The 20,529-nt window shown below is 36.2% G+C and overlaps 1 protein-coding gene across 1 annotated transcript; it reads left to right on the forward strand.

Annotated features, from left to right (window-relative positions):
- The first annotated feature begins 12,908 nt into the window (after positions 1–12,908).
- Positions 12,909–18,874, forward strand: LOC133786124 (subtilisin-like protease SBT5.3). The gene is made up of 11 exons (XM_062225338.1): positions 12,909–13,007; positions 13,313–13,422; positions 13,505–13,602; positions 14,262–14,429; positions 15,115–15,226; positions 16,668–17,220; positions 17,288–17,379; positions 17,470–17,715; positions 17,829–17,943; positions 18,028–18,244; positions 18,339–18,874. Exons 1-11 carry the CDS (start codon positions 12,909–12,911, stop codon positions 18,872–18,874), a joined length of 2,346 nt encoding a protein of 781 aa, XP_062081322.1.
- The last annotated feature ends 1,655 nt before the right edge of the window (positions 18,875–20,529 follow it).

The raw sequence follows: 20,529 nt of genomic DNA on the forward strand, positions 1-20,529 counted from the left end.
TTCATTAAATATTTAGAATATTCTGTTAAAGTTAACAAAATAAATCGTTTGAAAATTAACTTTTAGACCTCATGTTTTGTCAAAAGATCAAAAGTATGAAGAGATATATTATTTATTATTATAGATATTTTTTATTGACATATATTATAATTATTAGTAGAATAAAAAAAATTATAAAATAGATAGAGTTTCTTCCTTAATTAATTAATAGCAATAAACTAAAAATATATAATAATTATAATTGATTGTTAAAAAATATATAATAATTTGTAAAAATATCTCTAAAAAAAGTAGAATAATTTATATATATATATATAAGTAGAAAAAAAACATTAGAAAAATTTAGGAAATAGATTAAGTAGTTTGTAGAGATTTTAGAGTACCACATTAACTCCTTGTAGTTCTCATTTATATAAATACTTGATACAAGCAATGTGCAATGCACATTTGCTTAGTTTTATTTATAGAATTTATTAATTATTTTTATTAAATTTGTATCATAGTCATATAAATTTCAAATAAATAAACAATATTATATATAAAATATTGATATAAACATATTAAATGAAAAATAAAATCAAAACATTGTTTATGATTTTAAAAAATATATATATATAATATGATAACCTTTTTAAATATAAATGATCATTTTTTATAATAAAAATACAAATAAAAATTACGTATTATATATTATTATTATTATGATATTTTATAATATTTAAATTTATATTAATATTAAATATTATTATAATAATATTTTATAATATTTGAATTCATATTAATATAATTAGTAAAAAATTAGGATTATATAATATTATTATAATAATATTTAAATTATATTAATATAATTATTAAATATCTAATCTTGTATTATATATTATTATAATAATGATATTTTATAACATTTGAATTTGAATTTGATTTTGAATTAATATAATTATTATATATGTAGTCTTATATTGAATATTATTATAATTGTGATATTTTATAATATTTTTGAATTTATATTAATATAATTAATAAATATCTATTTTTAGTTAGTTTTAAAAGTATATTTCATTAAATATTTATAATATTCCGTTAAAATTACTAAAACAAATTGTTAAAACCAAAAAATTTTGTTATCTACACATTTTTTATATAGAAGAGATATATATATTAGGGGTGTTCATTAAATTCAATCCACATTATATTGCTCATAATTTATTTGATATGCACTAAGTGTAAATTCTAAATTTCAGATCCATTCAAATCCGCCATAGTGCAGATTGAATTGGTTATTTTAGTGCATTTTTTTAATATTAAATTATTTAATTATTTTCTCTAAAATACATACATTTTTTTCTCATAACCAATTAATCACATAAATATTAAAATAAAATATTCGTATTAAATTTAAATATCACAAATAAACAAACTCCAATTGCATATAACATCAAGCTCTTTAAGGCTTCAATCTCTAGCAACAAAATAAATATATATGTAAAACAAGCACATCAATACAATTATTTAAAATATCATATATTAATTTTTAAAAATATTAATATATTATTTTTGAATATTTAAAATGTTAATTATATATATATAATTCTTTAAATATATATATATAAATAGATGCCGATTAGATTGCATCAATTACTTTTACAAGTGAAAGTGCATCCAATACTCACAAATGCGAATATCCGTACTTTGTCGTAGTGATAATAATTAGGGTTATTAGGGTAAAAATAATAATAATTGAGAAATTACACAAAATTATTATTTACCAATAAAAAGATCGACAGATAGAAAGCAATTGAATTTTATTCCCATTAACACAATATTCTTTTTTCATGACCACACACACTAGCCGTACGTAGATATTGTAATGTGGGGTACCAATGATAGAAATATCACCAAAAGTAGATTCTTAAATTGCTTAATTAATTATACTTTGTTTGAATTAAATAATAAATCAAGATGATTCCTCTTTTTACATTAATTATCACTTTATCTAAAACAAATTGTAGAATCGTTATGGACCATACAAAACATTAAGCTTAATCATATATAGACATGCTCTGTTTCAATTATGGTACCTAAAACCCTAATTTGCAATGTTGAATTCTAATACCATAATATACTTCAATTATTTAAAGATTAAAAGAAATTTAATAAAGCCATAATATAAAGGAGTATGTCAGTTGCCCCATTAGCAATGTTTCCCCTATTCAGACTCGATCATTGACCATGAAACAGTTAACTTTCTACTTACAAGAATAGAAAGTTTTCAGTAGGTGAATGCATAAAGTATATAAGACATGAAGTGTATATATATATATATATATATAGATGTATAAAGTTGAATTAATGTACTTTTCTTCTGCTTCAAGATCTTGTAATATATATTACTTTACGGCAAAATTAGGGATTGAATTATATAAATATGGACGACTACAATGTTTTTTTTTTTTTTTAATATTGGTGTATCTTTTTTTATTTTCGGCACATGGATAGATATAATTTTAATTTTTTTTATATGACGGTGTACATTGTAGGTATTTAGAATATCCTTCAAATTTTCAAGAAATATTCTGAATAGTTTACGAAGCCGAAAACAGAATTCAAACTGTCAAATTTTACATGCGTATTACGCAAAAAAAAGGCACACGTGTAACAGACAATTTAGACTCTGTTTCGGTACTATAATTTATTCAGAATTTCTTAAAATTTTGTAGGATGTTCTAGATATCTATAATGTACACCATCATATAAATTTTTTTTGGATTATAACTATTCAGGTGCCGAAATAGAAAAATGATGCACCGGTATTGAAAAAAAAGATGTGTTGTAATCGCTCCCTATATAAATATGAATATATATAAATATAAATATATTTATATATAATAGCTAGGTTTCGAAAAAGAAATGATTAATTACTGTGAAAAACATTTATCAACAATTTTCCACATAACCTTAGGGATTGATTGTGTAATTAAAAAATAAAACACTTAATAATTTAAACAAAAGCTATAGATTTTAAAAAAGTTCTTAGTTAAATATATTTCCGGACTAATAATTGCAGTTAATAGTGTGTATTTAATAGTTAATAACTTGATTGTCGGAGTATTTTTGTCATGACTTAAATGTTAAGATCAAACTTATTACTTAAATCATGCTAACACTGACTAAAAAAAATTCACAATTTATTACTAAGGCTGGTCCTGCGCCCGGACGAACGATGTCCGGGGGTATAAAATAAAGAAGACCGAGCCCAAGGCCGGTCCCGCCCCGGACGAGCGACGTCCGGGAGTATAAAAAGGGGGACATGCCTAAGGCTGCTCCCGCCCCGGACGAACGATGTCCGGGGGTATAAAATAAAGAGGATCGAGCCCAAGGCCAGTCCAACCCCGGACGAGCGACGTCCGGGGGTATAAAAAAGGGGTCACGCCTAAGGCTGGTCCCGCCCTGGACGAACGATGTTCGGGGGTATAAAATAAAGAGGACCGAGTCCAAGGCCGGTCCCACTCCGGACGAGCGACGTCCGGGGGAATAAAAAAGGGGCCACGTCTAAGGCTGGTCCCGCCCCGAATGAACGATGCCCGGGGGTATAAAATAAAGAGGACTGACCCCAAGGCCGGTCCTACCCCGGACGAGCGATGCCCGGGGGTATAAAAAAGGGGCCGCGCCTAAGGCATGTCCCGCCCCGGACGAACGATGTCCGGGGGTATAAAAACATCCGGTTTGCCCCAGGGTAAAGCCAGGGCCTAAAACTGATAAAAGGAGGACAAAACACCAAGTTAAACCAAGCTCCGAGGGCCCTGGACTAGGTGCCAGGATTAGTGACTTGGAAAGTTAAGCCGTTTGGTATAGTCCAAGCCGTTGGAACCGGAACTAAACCCCTGCAATCAGTTAGTCGCGACAACAAAATGAAATTTCTACTGAACATTGGAAGGAAGCCTTCGTAAAAACCAAAGAAAGTAGCAGTGTTTTAAATTTAATTACAAGCCAAAAACACTAATAAAAGAACAAGGCCGGGGGTAGGGCCTACAGCGCATCCGCCCGGAGGTCCGCATCCTCCCTCTCCTTGGCCTCGTACTCGGCCCGCTTTGACTCAGGATCGGGGAAGACAAGGAGATTGATACTCTTATCCTTGCACCAGGCCATGTAGATGGCCTCATCAAAGGTGACATCCAGTAGGCCCTCAGTCTCCTCCTTTCCCTGACGGGTCGTTTCATGCGCCGCCTTCTCCTGAAGCAGAGAGTCACCCAGTTCACAGACTCGGGCCTTCAAGGCCAAGATCTCCTCCTTGTCCAGGGCAGATTGCGTCGCGGCCGTCTCCAAGAGCGTTGCCCGTTCTTCGGCATCCTTTATCTTCCGGGACAACTCCTCTTCCAATCCGACCTTGGCGCGGCCGAGCTCCTCGCGCTCCGCCTTCACATGGGCCACTTCTTCCTGCAGGCGGGCCGTCTCCCGGCCAAGGGTCTCCTTGACGGCCTCCCTCTGATTCACGACCGCCTCCAGCTCCAGCTTGGCCGTCTCCATCTTTATGGCAAGCTCGGCCACCAGATCGACACTCCGCTGGGACAACAGATCGACCTTGAGCAAAGAAAAGTTAGAAAACAAAACCATCATCAACAAGTGAGGTAAGGAGTTTGAGAGAAGTAAAAGTTACCGCGGTGGCCTGGTGGCGGAGAGCCTGGGAGATGAACAGCACGTCCGGGTTGGCTATCGTGGCGTACCTCTTCAGCTGAAGGTTGGACATAGTGCTCCCAACTGTTATATTATTTCATATAATATAATATTAGATTAAACAATGTGACAAAATGTGATTTGTCACACAAATGTGATTTGTCACACCTTGTAACATATTATTGAGAGTCACAAAATTGGACTAATGTGTGTGTCCAAATGTGACATATTTTGGAGTTACAAAATCAGTTACAAATTTGTAACTCCCAAATATTACCCAATAATGTGTATATTATATGTTACACATTTGATATTGGATTTCATAAAGCCATGTGAGAAATGGCTGATAGAGATGTGATTTCAACTCCCATATTGTGTATGGAAGTTACAAAATCAAGAGGGAATAAATTGGAACGTTTTGGAAAAAACTGAAAAATTCGTTGCTGAAATTGACTGAGCGCCGCGGCGCCTGGAACGAGCGCCGCGGCCCTAGTGCCTGACAGCCTCTTCAAACTTTGGTTTTTATCCATTTTTGAACGTTTCCAAAAGCCAAGTAACTCACAAATCTCTATTTTAATTCCATAAAACATCCAATTAAACATTGGTAACAACCATGGGGGTTGGAGGAATTTGAAATTCAAAGGGGTATCTCACACTCTATAAATAGGAGCCTAATGCTCACTTGTAAGACATACCATTTTTCATCCACAAAGCACTTGGCTGAAAAATACACCAAAAGGCTTGATAATTCCAGAGAGCTATTTCCTTGAGAGATCCCTTAGTGCTTAGAGAATAGGGGGAAATAAGCTTTTGGACAAAGGCCTTGAACCTTGTTCAAGTTGGTGATCCCCACTACTCTACACTTTGGTTGAGTGTGAGAGTTTGTTTGTGTTTTTCATTCTTGTGTTCTTCTTATTTACTTGTATTGTTATAGTATTGAGTTTGTAATCTTCTTCTTCTACATATTTCTATTTACTTGTATTTTGAGCAATTGAGTTGTAATACTTATTTAATCAATATTATCTTGTCCATTGTATTTTTGCATAGAGTTGTAACATTATCTTACCATTTCCATTGAAGCAATAAAATAATATTCTCTAACACCAACCTGGTCCAGAAGATCAGTCGCCAGGGTGGCTGTGTCCCGGCCGAGCTTGGGGCGGAAGCCCGCTTCGGCAACTAATCGGTCCACGATCGGCTGGGAGGCGCTGAACTCGACAGGGCGGTCCGAGAACTCGACCTGGTGACGGATCATCAGGGCCTTATAAGTGTCGTCCCTCCAGCACCGACCGTTTTCCCAGATCCGGTTGATCAGCCAGGACTGCTCATCCCGCAGGGCTAACTCCCCCTCCTCGAGAAAGTTGGATGAAGGGGAAGGACTGACAGGGCGGGGATTTCCTTCGCGGTCAGCTGACTCTCCCCGTGTGATTCTTTAGTCGAGCCTGCCCGCGTTGTCCGGGGCCTCTTCCCGATGTTGCCTTCCCCAGCGTCAGCCTCCGGGCCCCTCTTCCCGGAGTTCCGGCTGGTAGTCGCGCCCTCCTCCAAATCAATCACGGGGGGCTGGTCAGTAGCGAAGTCTGCAGCAGGCTCCACGGCCTGGAAGGGAACCACGACCAGAGCCTCTCCACCCGGACGGAGCTTGGTCTCGGGCGTTTCCCTGGTAAGGTTGGGCTCCGGGCCCGTCACCTCATCTCCTTTCCTGGCTGCCTTCTTAGCCGCCCTGTCCTTGATGAGTCTCCTCATTTCGCTGGTCGGGTTCGACATGTTAGAGCCCTCTGCAAAAGTACAGAAAAAGGAGTTAGGACAGTAAACCAAACAGATGAAAACACACAGCAGTTAAAGACGACCTGGGACGAACCCTCATCTAGGCCCCGGGCGAGACTCAATTCCCTTAAAGCGAATGAATGGACCTGATCTCCTATGTCGTCCGGGTTCAGAAAGCCCCCGTACTGGAGGAACCCGGATAAGAACATTAGGACCTCTGATCCTACAGGGACGGGAGCTGAAGGCCTCATCTCCCCATCGGCCCCAAATGCGGGGCTCAGGGGTACTAGCCTATCCCTAGCTAAGTCCCCAACTTGGGGAGCATACATTAAGATTAAAGGGGAGTTACCTCGCCCCGATACGCTAGCCCCGGGAGTCCCGACGTTTGGTAGGGCATCTTCGAAGAGCTCCTCCAGCTCCTCCGAGGTGGCTGCTTCTTCCGGGGGCTGGTTCTTCTTACGCTGGGCCGCGTCGGCCCGCGCCGCTCTCACCACCGTGGCAATGTGGTTGAGGGCCAACTGCTCTCGGACGTCGATGTTCTTCTCGCAGGGGATGCCGCGAAGATACGGGATAACAATGGTCTGGGTGGCCGCGAGCATCCCAACCAGCCGGAGGTTGTCGTCCCTGACGTAGCCCCCTACGTCCAGCTCCTCCGCGGTCAACTTAGCATAAAACCTCATCCTTTCCAGGATGAACTCGGTAAGGGGGGTTTGAGCGAATGGCCCTGCGACCCGGAAGACATGATAAGAGACGAGTAGAAAAGATGAATAAAAGAGAGAGGTCCGGAGGAATACTTACCCACTCGTTGGAAGTCCAGCAGCAGTGTGGGGTTCTTGTCAACGAGGAACCCGGACGTCATGAACCAATAATGCCTGACATCCGGGGGGTGCCTCCAGGAGCTGGTAGGAGCAGGATAGCTGCTCCGCAGTTGCAGCCTGTAAAAGCCGTCTAGGGTCTTTTTTTGACGTTGACCTGCGGCACCAGCTTGTAGAAGTACAAGACTTCCGCAGGGGTAGGCTCCGCGATCTCCTTCGCGACACAAAACACCCTCCACTCAGCAAGCAGGCGGTACGCTTGCGGCAACAGCTAGAACGGTGCGATCCCCACGTACGTCAGGAACCGCACGAAATAGTCATGAAGCGGGAGCGTAGCTCCCGCGCTAATATGACCGGCGCTCCAGGCTCCGAATCCTTCCACAGACGTATGCGCCCGCTCCTCGAGCCTGGCCAGGCTGTTGTGAAAGAGGCCCAGGGTTGATTCGATGCCCAGTTGCTTCTCCAAAAGCAGCATCATCCAGTAGTTCCGGAACGAGTTGGCCGTTACGTCCATTTCCCACCTGTTGCCCTTGGACGTCCGGGATCCGGGAACGACGACAGGGGCCCTATTGACCTCTTCTTCAGAGTGGAGCGTAACGCCCGTTGCCATAACTAACGATCTGGGAACAAAGAAAGAAAGACCAAGCAGTTAGTACCTAAACCCAAGAAAGTTGGTCAAGGTACGGGGAATCTCCTAAGGACTACTTGGAGTCCCTTCGGATCAGGTCCGGGCCCCCGGAAAGCCCCGGAACCCTGATCGGGAGAGGAGACTACTAAGGCCCGCCCCTTGTCCGTGAGGCATCCGAATACGGAGGAACCCGAATCAGGCAGCCTTCCTAGCAATTTCTAAAGCACAGAGCCTAAACGCACGCATCTAGAGAACATAAGTTCACAAAGTTGGCAAGAGAGTTAAAAAAGACTTACTGTATGGTATCGACCGTTGAAGATGATGGTTGTTCGACTGTAAGGATGGCAGAACCTCGTTCTTGAAGTGGCGCAGCTGGTGTAGTAGTTCGTTGACGGGACAAACCCGAGAAGCGTCGTCAGGTAGAAGAACAGAAGTTGGGGTTCTGGGAAACAGGCGGCGGCGCAGAACTAGTAGGTGGCGGTGTATGTCGTCGGCAATGTCGGACATGCAAAGCTCGAATAGTGTTTGCGTTTTCTTAAGCTGGTTCGAAGAGGTAAAAGTGCCAAATGTGGTTTTCTTGGGGTATTTATACTAGCCCCAAATTCTGTCCCACGATCCAACGGGCAGGTGTCTCTTCATCAGACGGTCAGGAGTTGCGCAGGGGCATTTATGAGTCCTTTCAGGCTGGATCCTCTCCGCCTCAGATCCGACGGCCGAGGAGTGGCGAATGCCAAAGGTCGCCCCATCCTACGGTCTACCTCATTCCAAGGACATTAATGATGGCCCCCCCGTGCGGATAGGACGCCTCGAGACGTGCACTGACACCCTAGTCTAGGCCTAGCGACCCTTGAGAAGTCTAGGCGACCCTTCAAGACCCGTGCAGCAATCACCCGGCGACACGTGTATCCTTGCCATAAAGCGGGCTGAAGGTAAACGTCCCCGGATCGTGGTAAACGATCCGGGCTAAGCATCCGACCAATGCCACGGCCTTCTGCCCGAACCCCTGAACTCGGGCAAGAACTGGGGAGGCAACCTGGCGAGCGCCGCGGGGACGATGCAACCCTGCTCCCGGCGAGCCCGGGCGAAGGCTTGGGGGGTAAATGTTATCCCCATTTCCTGCATGGGCTCGGGGCCTTCGTCTTGGCCCGCTGTCAGAGGGCCAGCTCAGCACGTGGGCTCGGCCCAAGGTCTCTTGGTATGGAGAATGCCCAAGGGGACGGGTATGGACCGCGGACTCAAGACTGGGCCCATCGTAGGGGTCCGGGATGTCCCTCCGGGTCCGTCCTCAGCGAGGATAGTCCGAGCGATGTCCAGAGCGCTCGGACCATCGCAGCCTACGCGTCCTGGTCCCGGACCCTGACACGGTCTGGGCCTGTGGTAAATGAAGCGGGACAACGGTAAACGGACCTGGATCACCTCACCCCCAGTTGAAGGGGCCAAGCGTCCAGGACCCTGAAGCCACCTCATTCCACGTGGGCGTTGTCCCCACTTTTCACCTGCAGAAAAGGTCACCTCGGGATTGCACGCCGATGTGTCAGGACTGCGCAGCCAAGTACTCTGACTGGTCTTGTCTCCTGAATCTGCCTTGTGACTCGAAGTGATCAGACCCGAAGCGCTGTTTTGTCGAGCGAGACGTAGTTCTAAGGTCAACCTATTGGGCCTTAGCTAGTTTGGAGTTCGTGTATTTTGTATCTTTTTGTATTGGGCCTCCACTAGAAAGGCCGCTTGTATCCGTTTCCCCGAGGGGCCTGGGTCGGATCTGGCCCGGACCCGGTATTCCCACCAGCTTAGAAATATGAGCTACAGAGCACTGTAAATGGGGGCTCCTATTCACGAAAAAGACAGAAACTCTGTCAAGATATAGAGAAGAGACTCCATTGTAAAAGCTTCTTCAAGCTCTAATAATATAGACTTGTGGACTAAGGCTAGTTAACGCCCTAACCACGTAAAAACCCCGTGTCAATCTTCTTTTTTCATTATCATTATCAGTAAATATTACTCATTGATAGAGTTACCGAAAATCTCGGTTAACAGTATATATATATATAATAATGAAAATTATTTATCAAATTAGGTTATAATATTGAAAATATATATAATCGAAATTGAAAATAATTATATATAATCGAAATTGAAAAATAATTTTTTTTTATTAAAATGGTTTTCTCTGCGATTGTATTAACACCATTTTCTCTGCGGTTATGTTGAATAAACCGCAGAGAAAAGAGTACTTTTCTCCGCGATATTTTCAACACAACCGCAGAGAAAAGTGTGGCTTTTCTTCGCGGTTTTCATACTATTTTTCTCTACGGTCAAATACACTACACTTTTCAATACTCTCGAAAACCGCAGTATATTAAGTAAAAAAACTGCAGAGAAAGACTTTTTTTGTAGTAGTGAAAAGAATTTCGTACTATAGCTATGGAAATATTGTAGTGAAAAACACTTACTATTTTGGTACCCCAATAATAGCATCATCACGGGTACATTCTTAGTGATAATAGTTAGGGTTATTAGGGTAAAAATAATAATAATTAAGAAATTACACAAAATTATTATTTACCAATAAAAAGATCGACAGATAGAAAGCAATTGAATTTCATTCCCATTAACACAATATTCTTTTTTCATGACCACACACACTAGCCGTACGTAGATATTGTAATGTGGGGTACCAATGATAAAAATATCACAAAAAGTAGATTCTTAAATTGCTTAATTAATTATACTTTGTTTGAATTAAATAATAAATCAAGATGATTCCTCTTTTTACATTAATTATCACTTTATCTAAAACAAATTGTAGAATCGTTATGGACCATACAAAACATTAAGCTTAATCATATATAGACATGCTCTGTTTCAATTATGGTACCTAAAACCCTAATTTGCAATGTTGAATTCTAATACCATAATATACTTCAATTATTTAAAGATTAAAAGAAATTTAATAAAGCCATAATATAAAGGAGTATGTTTGCCCCATTAGCAATGTTTCCCCTATTCAGACTCATTGACCATGAAACAACTTTCTACTGAGAAGAATATAAAGTTTTCACTAGGTGAATGCATAAAGTAGGGGTGGACATTTGACCCGAAAAACCCACAAATCCGCCCGACTTGCAACTCAAAAACTCATTTTTTGGAAAAACCTGACGGATTCAGGTTAAATCCGATCCGAATCCGAAATTTTTTTGGTCGGGTTCGGGTTTAAACCGGAAATCTGAAAAAAAAAATAGTATTTTTGAAAAAAAGTGTAAAAAATAGTATTTTTGCAGAATTCGACTTTTCGGCCCAAAACCCATTAGCCCTAGCCCAACCCAAAATCAAACCCGAAATCTAAAAAAAATGATAGTTTTGAAAAAAAGTGTAAAAAAATAGTATTTTTGCAAAATTTGGCTTTTAAGCCCAAAACACAAATGGCCCAGCCCAACCCGAATCAAACCCAAACCTGAGTAAAACCCGAAACACAAAATCCAAAAATTTTGGATCGGTTTCGGTACCATTTTTCTCAACCCGAAACCCGTAAAATCCAAACCAGATAAACCCTAAACCCGAAAATCCAACACATGTGCACCCCTAACATAAAGTATATAAGACATGAAGTATATATATGTATAAAGTTGAATTAATGTACTTTTCTTCTGCTTCAAGATCTTGTAATATATATTACTTTACGCGACAATTAGGAATGGAATTATATAAATATAAATATTTATATATATTAGCTAGGTTTCGAAAAAGAAATGATTAATTACTGTGAAATACATTTATCAACAATTTTCCACATAACCTTATGGATTGATTGTGTAATTAAAAAATAAAACACTTAATAATTTAAACAAAAGCTATAGATTTTAAAAAAGTTGTTAGTTAAATATATTTGAACTTTCAATCTTCTACAACAAATTCCTGACTAATAATTGCAGTTAATAGTGTGTATTTAATAGTTAATAACTTGATTGTCGGAGTATTTTTGTCATGACTTAAATGTTAAGATCAAACTTGCTTAAATCATGCTAACACTGACTAAAAAAATTTCACAATTTATTACTAATGCCTAGTTTTAGTTATAATAAGTTGTAACTTTTATAACTGATTTACTTCTAGCCACAAATATTTTAGTAACGATATAAACAATTTTTTCATTTTAGGCTTGTGTATATCTTAAGTTTTAACCGACACTACATACTTTAGATGATGAAGAAAAATGAAAGCAATTAACATACTTTTTAAACATTATGGTACAATTATTCCATATCAATCAATTTAATTGATTCAATTATAAACAGTTTAGGTGAACAAAGAGTCTTGGACCCATATCTCAAATTAAAGTGACAAGGAATCTAATAAATAATTACTTTAATTCTATTATTTAACGTTAATTGAGTCCTGTCAAAAAATCAAAATGCATCGCACATCATCACTTTATCTAAAACCCTACACTTATAAATATATATGTGCTACAAAAATACAGCACACAAATTAAAATTTGTCCCCCTTTTATTTTTGTCAATAAAAAATATCCTTCTTATATGTATATATATATATATATATTATTTAACTGACATTAATTAAACTTTCCTATAGTTAGAAAATAAAATTTAATGCCAGTTTAAAAAATATACTTATAATAAGATGAATAATAAATAAATAAAAAAAATATGTGTAATGATCCATATTAATTTTTCTTTATCACTTGAGACACTAAAATTCAAGCTATATATCTTTTCAGTGTTTGGATTCTCATCACATTTCAAATATATATCACATATCTTCAAAGTCATATTTTTGGCACAAGAATATTTTCTGTAGTTTTACCTTGGTACTTTTCCCTAGGCCTAGTATTCCATGTCCCACTATCCAAAAGAAAGTACTGGATCAGTAAATATTAATTCCACAAAATTAAATTATTGATGTACTATAGTTATAATGGAAAGTCTATAGATGTAGTTAATTGCTTTGTCTATAAATAGAGTTGAAACCAAAGCCTTCTCTACAATTCCATAGCTCTCCTTCAAAGGAATAATATGGCACCACATTGTAGTAGTGCTGTTTCTTCTTCTCTTCTTTCAATATTTTTTATTTTCATTTTGCTTCAATCACCGGACGTGGAAGCCATTAAAAAGGCAAGAATATAATTCATATATGCATATATATATAGGGAGCGACTACAACGCATCCCTTTTTTTTTGCAACACATGTGCATCCTTTTTCTATTTCGGCACCTGAATAGTTATAATCCCAAAATAATTTATATGAATGTGTGTATTATAGCTATCCAGATGCCGAAAATAGAAAAAGGATACACCAGTGTTACAAAAAAAAAGATGCGTTGTAGTCGTTCCATGTAAATATATTAAATCTGTTATATTTTTCTCTCTTCTATTCAATCAATCTGAAGATTTATGTTACAATATGTGTATGCATGCAGCCATATATTGTGTACATGGGAACACATTCGCATGGTCTGAACCCTTCCTCAGATGATCTTGAAAGGGCCACAAATTCTCATTACAACCTTCTTGGATCATACTTAGGAAGGTAATAATCATATCTCATACATCTTTTCTCTTTTTATTTTCCTCATAAAATGAAAATATAATTCTTTAATTTTCTTGTGCAGTGAGGAAAAAGCCAAAGATGCCATCTTTTACTCGTATAATAAATATATTAATGGATTTGCTGCAATTCTTGATGAGGCAGAAGCTGCAGAAATTCAAAGTAAGTCATTTGTCTTTTCTTTTCATGCAGCATACAACATATTACGTAGGGGTACAAATGAGTTGGATTTTCGGGTTTCGAGTTCGGTTTTTACGGGTTTCGGGTTGAGAAAAATGGTACCAAAACCGATCCGAAATTTTCGGGTTTTATTCGGGTTCGGTTTCGGGTTTGATTCGGGTTGGACTGGGCCATCTGTGTTTTGGGCTGAAAAGCCAAATTTTGCAAAAATATCATTTTTTTACACTTTTTTTCAAGAATACCATTTTTTAAATATAATTTTTTTTTTGAATTTTGGGTTGGGCTGGGCCAATTGGGTTTTGGGCCGAAAAGCCAAATTTTGCAAAAATACTATTTTTTTACACTTTTTTTCAAAAATACCATTTTTTTTTGGATTTCGGGTTTGAACCCGAACTCGAGTTTTAACAAATTTCAATCCCGAACCCGACCTGAATTTTTTCGGGTTCGGGTCGGATTTAATCCAAATCCAAAGGGTTTTCCCAAAAAAAAAAAAAAAAAGTTTTCGGATTACGGATCGGGCGGGTTTGCAGGTTTGGCGGGTCAAATGTTCACGTGTTCTATTTTTAAATATTTCAAACAATTGTTTTTTTTTTTTAATATACAATTGGTTTAATTATATATAATAATAATAATTAATACAGAGCATCCAGATGTGGTATCAATTTTCTTGAGCAAAGGAGTGAAATTGCACACGACTCGTTCATGGGAATTTCTTAGATTGGAAGGAAATGACGAAGTCGTTGCTTCTCAATCTATTTGGACCAAAGCACGCTTTGGTGAAGATGTAATTATTGGAAATTTGGACGGTGGTATATATTTCGCTTACTCGTCTATTCTCTTTATATATGTATATATATTAGCAAGACAAAAATATATTATCTTAATTATAACTATACTTTATTTTGTTCTTATACTATAATAATGGCATAATTGGTCCCTAATAAAATTATAGTTTTCATTTTTATTTTTAAATTTTTACAGAAAATACTTAATTTTGTTAAAATATTACATTTTTATGGTTAAATATTTTTTATATCAAGTTTACGATTTTGAGTAAATTTTTTCATTTTTATGTTTAGTTGTTCTGGTAAATAATGTATTTTTGTATTTTGTTTTAAGTTTATTTTAGTATGATGCAGTGAGTGGTTTTTAAGTTTTTTTTCTTAAGACCATGTTTTTATAATTATATGAAATTTTGAAAATTGTATTTTTAAAAATTTGAGTAAATATTTTTTTAAAAAAAATTAAGAACAATAAAAAATTAACTTTCTAGTAACAGAGATTTATAGACAAGATTACAATGTAATTAGTTTGGGCGGGTTGTTTTTATTGCCTCTGTTTGCACGGTTTTTGTGGGGTTATTGCCTTGTTTAGGTGTATTGGTTGGTTGATTAATGAAGCTCATTTCCTTCTTGATAAAAAAAAACTAAAAAATTATGTATTTAAGAAAAAATATTCCTTTTATTTTTAAGAGGGGTGAGAGTTTGTTTATAGGTGTTTGGCCTGAATCAAAAAGCTTTAGTGAGTACGAAGGGATTGGGCCTATTCCATCAAAGTGGCGTGGAAGTTGTCAACCAGTCATTGATGATAAAATCCATTGTAATAGGTTGGTCCTTTTATCTCCACTTTCTGTTATTATTACTAACAATGTTTTTCACATGGAGTTTGTTTTCTGTCCTAGGGTATAAAATCTATACACTACATGAGAGCATTTATTAAACTTTATTATATATAGAAAATTTCAGCAGAAGAAAATTGTGTTCTAATTTCACAAAATTCACAAAATGACGACTAAAATATCTAATATTTTTAAAATATTGTACTTTTATACTCATTTCTTTGCGGTAAATATATTCAATATCTTCAAATGTTGCACTTTTATATCTAAACTTTTTTTTTTGCAGTAAATATATCCAATATTTTTAAAATGTTGCAATTTTATACTTACTTTTTTAATTATTTTGACAAATAATAAGAAAGTAAAAGAAAAATATAGGATTTTAGTTATTTTTAAAATTTTAAATTATTTTCACTTTCAAAATAATAAAAGAAATAAGATTCTTAAAATTAATCAAAATAATTACAACTTACATTTTTGCTTTACTTCTTTTCTTTCAAAATCTTATGTTAAATTGATGAAAATATATAAGTTTTTAATTATTTTAAATCATTTTAATAAAATATTTATTATTGTTTAATTTAAAATTTAAAAAATAATTAAAATCCTATATTTTTTCGCCACTTTCTTATTATTTATCAAAATAAAAAAAATAAGAGTATAAAAGTGCAACATTTTAAGAACATGGAGTATATTTACCGGGAAAAAAAGTTTAGGTATAAAAGTGCAACATTTTGAAGACATTGAGTATATTATTTACCGCCAAAAAAACGGTTAGGTATAAAAGTACAATATTTTGAAAACGTATTTTAGCCACCATTTACTCTTTTTTAAATTCTATACAATTAACTTTTTTTCTTTTGTATCAAACATGAGATAAAGTTTTGATAACTTAATATGTATGTATAATTGTATAGATGTGTAATATTTTATTCATGTGAAATTTATGTATAGTGCATGCTAGTAACAAATTGTAACATTCTCATCCATATATTCCTTACTATTGTAATAAGCAAAAAATGTAACCAAATGCCTTTATTCATTTATAGTATTAAAAAATTACTATTTTCTTCATTACAAAAATCATGAGACTCCATCAATATTCTTACACTTATTCCATGTGGAACACCATAGTCTAATATGATCACAAGTGACCCATTTTTTTTAGCTTACTTTTTTTTTTTTTTGGATCTCAAGTGTTTTTTCGCACTATGCGGATCTCATGCGACTTGGCTCACTCTTTGGATCGGTGTAGATCGAATGCCCGCTAAGGAATTGACTATTGATACCATGACAAGAATCATGAAGCTCCATCTAAAAACCAATTGGTGATTAGTGGAGTTACACATGTTCTTATTAATGGTTCAATATTCTTACACTTATTCCATGTGGGACACCATAGTCTAATACTCAATTTTCCATTTGTTAGGAAGCTGATAGGAGCAAAGTACTTTAATAAAGGTTATCTTGCATATCTAAAGACCGTCAACGCCTCTACACTCAACAAAAACTTTTTCACTAGTCGGGATGACTATAATGGGCATGGGACTCATACTCTTTCCACAGCTGGGGGAAGCTTTGTCCCTGGTGCAAATATATTTGGCAATGCAAACGGCACTGCAAAGGGTGGCTCTCCCAAAGCCCGCGTCGCCGCTTACAAAGTTTGTTGGACTCCAATCAATGACATACCGTGCGTTGATGCTGACATTATGGCAGGATTTGATGAGGCAATAAGTGATGGTGTTGACGTGCTTTCCATCTCTCTTGGTGGTCAACCTCAAGAATTTTTTGAGGACGCAATTTCAATTGGGGGTTTTCATGCTATTATGAAGAATATTGTTGTGGTTGTCTCAGCTGGCAACAATGGACCTGATCCTGAGACTGTGAGTAAAGTGTCACCGTGGTTATTAACTGTGGCAGCTAGTACAATCGACCGTGACTTCAATAGTTATGTAACTCTTGGAAACAAGAAGCAACTTAAGGTAAAAATAATTTATAAGTCTATCAAAGTTTGATTTCATGTTTTGTAATAAAAGTTTCGTATGGTAGGGATCAAGCCTTTCCTCAAGTTGCTTGCCATCTAAAAAATTTTATCCGTTGATCAGCGGGTCAAAAGCTGCTAAAGTAGATCCTTTATCTGCGTAAGTATAAATAATATTAACAATAATCTTGTTGGAAAAAATCATACTGGTATTATTATTATTTAATAGTTGTATATATATTTTATTCAGTCAAAAATGTTTGCCGAAAAGCCTTGATCCAAAGAAAGTGAAGGGGAAGATCTTGATTTGTTATGTTGGGGATGGAAGTTCACCCCTTGAAAAGGGTCACCAAGCTTTTATTGCGGGTGCTGTAGGAGTGGTTCTAATTAATGATATCTTGCTTAATGACAATGATCCCGATCCTCATCTTCTTCCTTCATCTCATCTCAATGGCACTCAAGGAAAATTTGTATACGAGTATCTCAACAGTACTAGGTAGTGACTTATTTCCTTATATGTTTCTTTTCTTTATCTTTTTTTTTTTACAACAAGATATAATATTTTTAGCTTCACTTTAACTCATCATGATACTTTTGAGACTACTTCAGAAACCCTAAAGCTTACATAACTCGGGCAAAAACTGAAGTAGAAGTAAAGCCATCCCCAATCATGGCTTCATTTTCATCCAGAGGACCTAATGTCATTGAGCCAGCTTTGCTCAAGGTCTACCTTCCAAGCTCTTTTTATTTTATTTTTTTTGGTTTAATGATATGTTAAATAACTTTCTCCATATTATTACCTTTACAGCCGGATGTCACAGCACCAGGAGTGAATATTCTTGCAGCGTTTCCTGAAGCTTTCGGCCCAAGTGATCAACTACCATTTGATAAACGTCGGGTCCCATTTAACATAATGTCAGGAACTTCAATGTCATGTCCTCATGTTTCAGGGATTGTTGGTCTTCTCAAAACCCTTCACCCAAATTGGAGTCCTGCCATCATTCATTCGGCTATCATGACAACAGGTTAATTTTACATATACATACATATGTATATTCCACAAATACTTGTCTTATAATAAAATTCCTTATCTCTGATTAAAGTGATAATTATTTACAGCTAGAATACAAGATAGCAACAAGGGACCACTGTTGGACTGGAATAGAAAAAAAGCAACACCTTTTCAATATGGTTCAGGCCATATCCAACCAAATCGAGCAATGGACCCTGGACTTGTCTATGACACAACTATTGATGATTATTTAAACTTTTTATGCGCTCACGGCTATGATGAAACAATGCTGAAAACATTTACCAAGAAGCCATATAAATGCCCCACCTCATTCAATATGGCCAACTTCAACTACCCTTCGATTGTGATTACCAATCTTAGTTCACCGTCTGTGATAGTTACTAGAATAATTAAGAATGTTGGTGCTCCAGGCACTTACAAGGCATATGTAAGGGCCCCAATTGGAGTTTCTATTTATGTTAAACCTACCAGCTTGACTTTTGGCAAAATTGGTGAGGAAAAGAAGTTTGAGATTATTTTGAAGCCAAAGGTTGCCAAGAAGACTGAAAACTATGTGTTTGGACAACTTAAATGGTCAGATGGGAAACACTATGTCCGGAGTCCTATAGTAGTCAAGTACTAGAAGATATAATAAAGTAGTATAACTTAATATCATGTACAATGTTTTGATTAGATTCAAGGGTATTTATATTTATAATACATGTTTTTTTTGTCATTTTCGTTTTATGTAATATTATTGAAGACTGAAAAGTTCTTTCAGTAATAAAAAAGTTAGATCATCATTGTTAATTACTTCTTTATTTAAGTTTTATTCAAGTAGTCTTTGGGAATATATCCAATCCTTCTCATCTCCAATTGAGATGACGTGACAACATTTTGAGCAATAACATAATTTTGAGCAAACACAATATCATTAACATAAATTTGAGCAATAATAATGTCATAACTTACATTTTTTTATGAACAATGTTTTATCTACACCGCCTTTTCTACACCTACTTAACACCAAGAACTAAGTTAATCTTTCATACCAAGCTTAAGGAGTTTGTTTCAATCAATACAGAGCCTTTTTCAACCTTAAAACATGATCAAGGAAGTAGGGTTCTTCAAATCCTTAGGTTGTTCCACAAAACTTCTTTATTAAAAAGGCGGATTTAACATCCATTTGGTATAAACGATAACATAGGCAACAACCAAATCAACCTAATTGATTCACGTCTGGCTATAGGTGCAAATGTTTCATCAAAATCTACCCCCTCTACTTGAGTGTATCCCTGAGCCACCAACCTACCTAGCCACGTTTCCATCAATTATACCAAACTCATCAGATTTGTTTTTAAAAATCCATTTGGTAACTATGACATTAGTATGATTAGGCCTAGGTACAAGACTATATACATTATTTCTAGTGAATTGTTCTAACTCTTCTTTCATTGCTTTAATCCAATATTCATCATTCAAGGCCTCTTTCACAATTTTTGACTCAAGATTGGAGGTGAAACACTCAAATTGAACAAGATTGACATACTTTATTTCGGTGACCATACTTTCCTCAATATTACCTAGAATTAAGTTAGAAATACGATTCTTTTTTACTCTGGTGGAGGGTTTCTTCTGAATAGGGTCAAAGATGATTTCTGGAATTTCTCATTTTGTTCGTTCAGATGTTATTGGAACAAATTCCATTTCTGGTGCAACAATTTCCAAAGCTACTACAAAAGTTCCACCATTTCTGGCAAGAGTTAGGACAAATTGTGAAGTTGATTCCTCATGAACTTGTGTTGATAGCATAGATTTCCCAGTTTAGGAAACCAAGGCAATTTTTCCATTTTTAATATCTTTTGCTTTACCTTTAGGATTTGTTCCACTAGATCTTAATCCAACATTGTTTATTTTAACTGTGTTTTGAATAACTTCAAAAATAGTGGATCCAGATTTAAGTATTTTTACCATTTTTTCCATAAGCTCAAGGTCTTTTGACAATCACTTAATTTCATCATTTTTTAACAACTATCTCACACTTGTAAGTGTCTTATTTTTCTTTAAAGTATTGGCACCCTTAAATTGAATATGACCAAAATCATCACACTCCCTGCATTACACACACCTTTTACTAGAATCAAAATGATTTAGAAAAATTATTACTTTTTTAAGGTTTAAACATGGTCTTCTAGTTAGTTATCTTTTTCATGTATTTTTTTATTTTTTTTATTAACAAGGCGATTTCATCATCCCCTTCATCATCTGAATTTACCTCTTTTTCTTTGGAAACTTTCA

Source organism: Humulus lupulus, chromosome 6 (assembly GCF_963169125.1).
Source record: "Humulus lupulus chromosome 6, drHumLupu1.1, whole genome shotgun sequence".
NCBI lineage: Eukaryota > Viridiplantae > Streptophyta > Magnoliopsida > Rosales > Cannabaceae > Humulus > Humulus lupulus.

What these genes read in the sequence shown, in the direction of transcription:
- LOC133786124 (XM_062225338.1), top strand. Translation starts at nt 12,909, where the DNA reads ATGGCACCACATTGTAGTAGTGCTGTTTCTTCTTCTCTTCTTTCAATA. An exon ending in AAAGTAGATCCTTTATCTGC is followed by an intron (nt 17,380 to 17,469) that starts GTAAGTATAAAT and finishes TATTTTATTCAG; the next exon opens with TCAAAAATGTTTGCCGAAAA. An exon ending in GAGTATCTCAACAGTACTAG is followed by an intron (nt 17,716 to 17,828) that starts GTAGTGACTTAT and finishes AGACTACTTCAG; the next exon opens with AAACCCTAAAGCTTACATAA.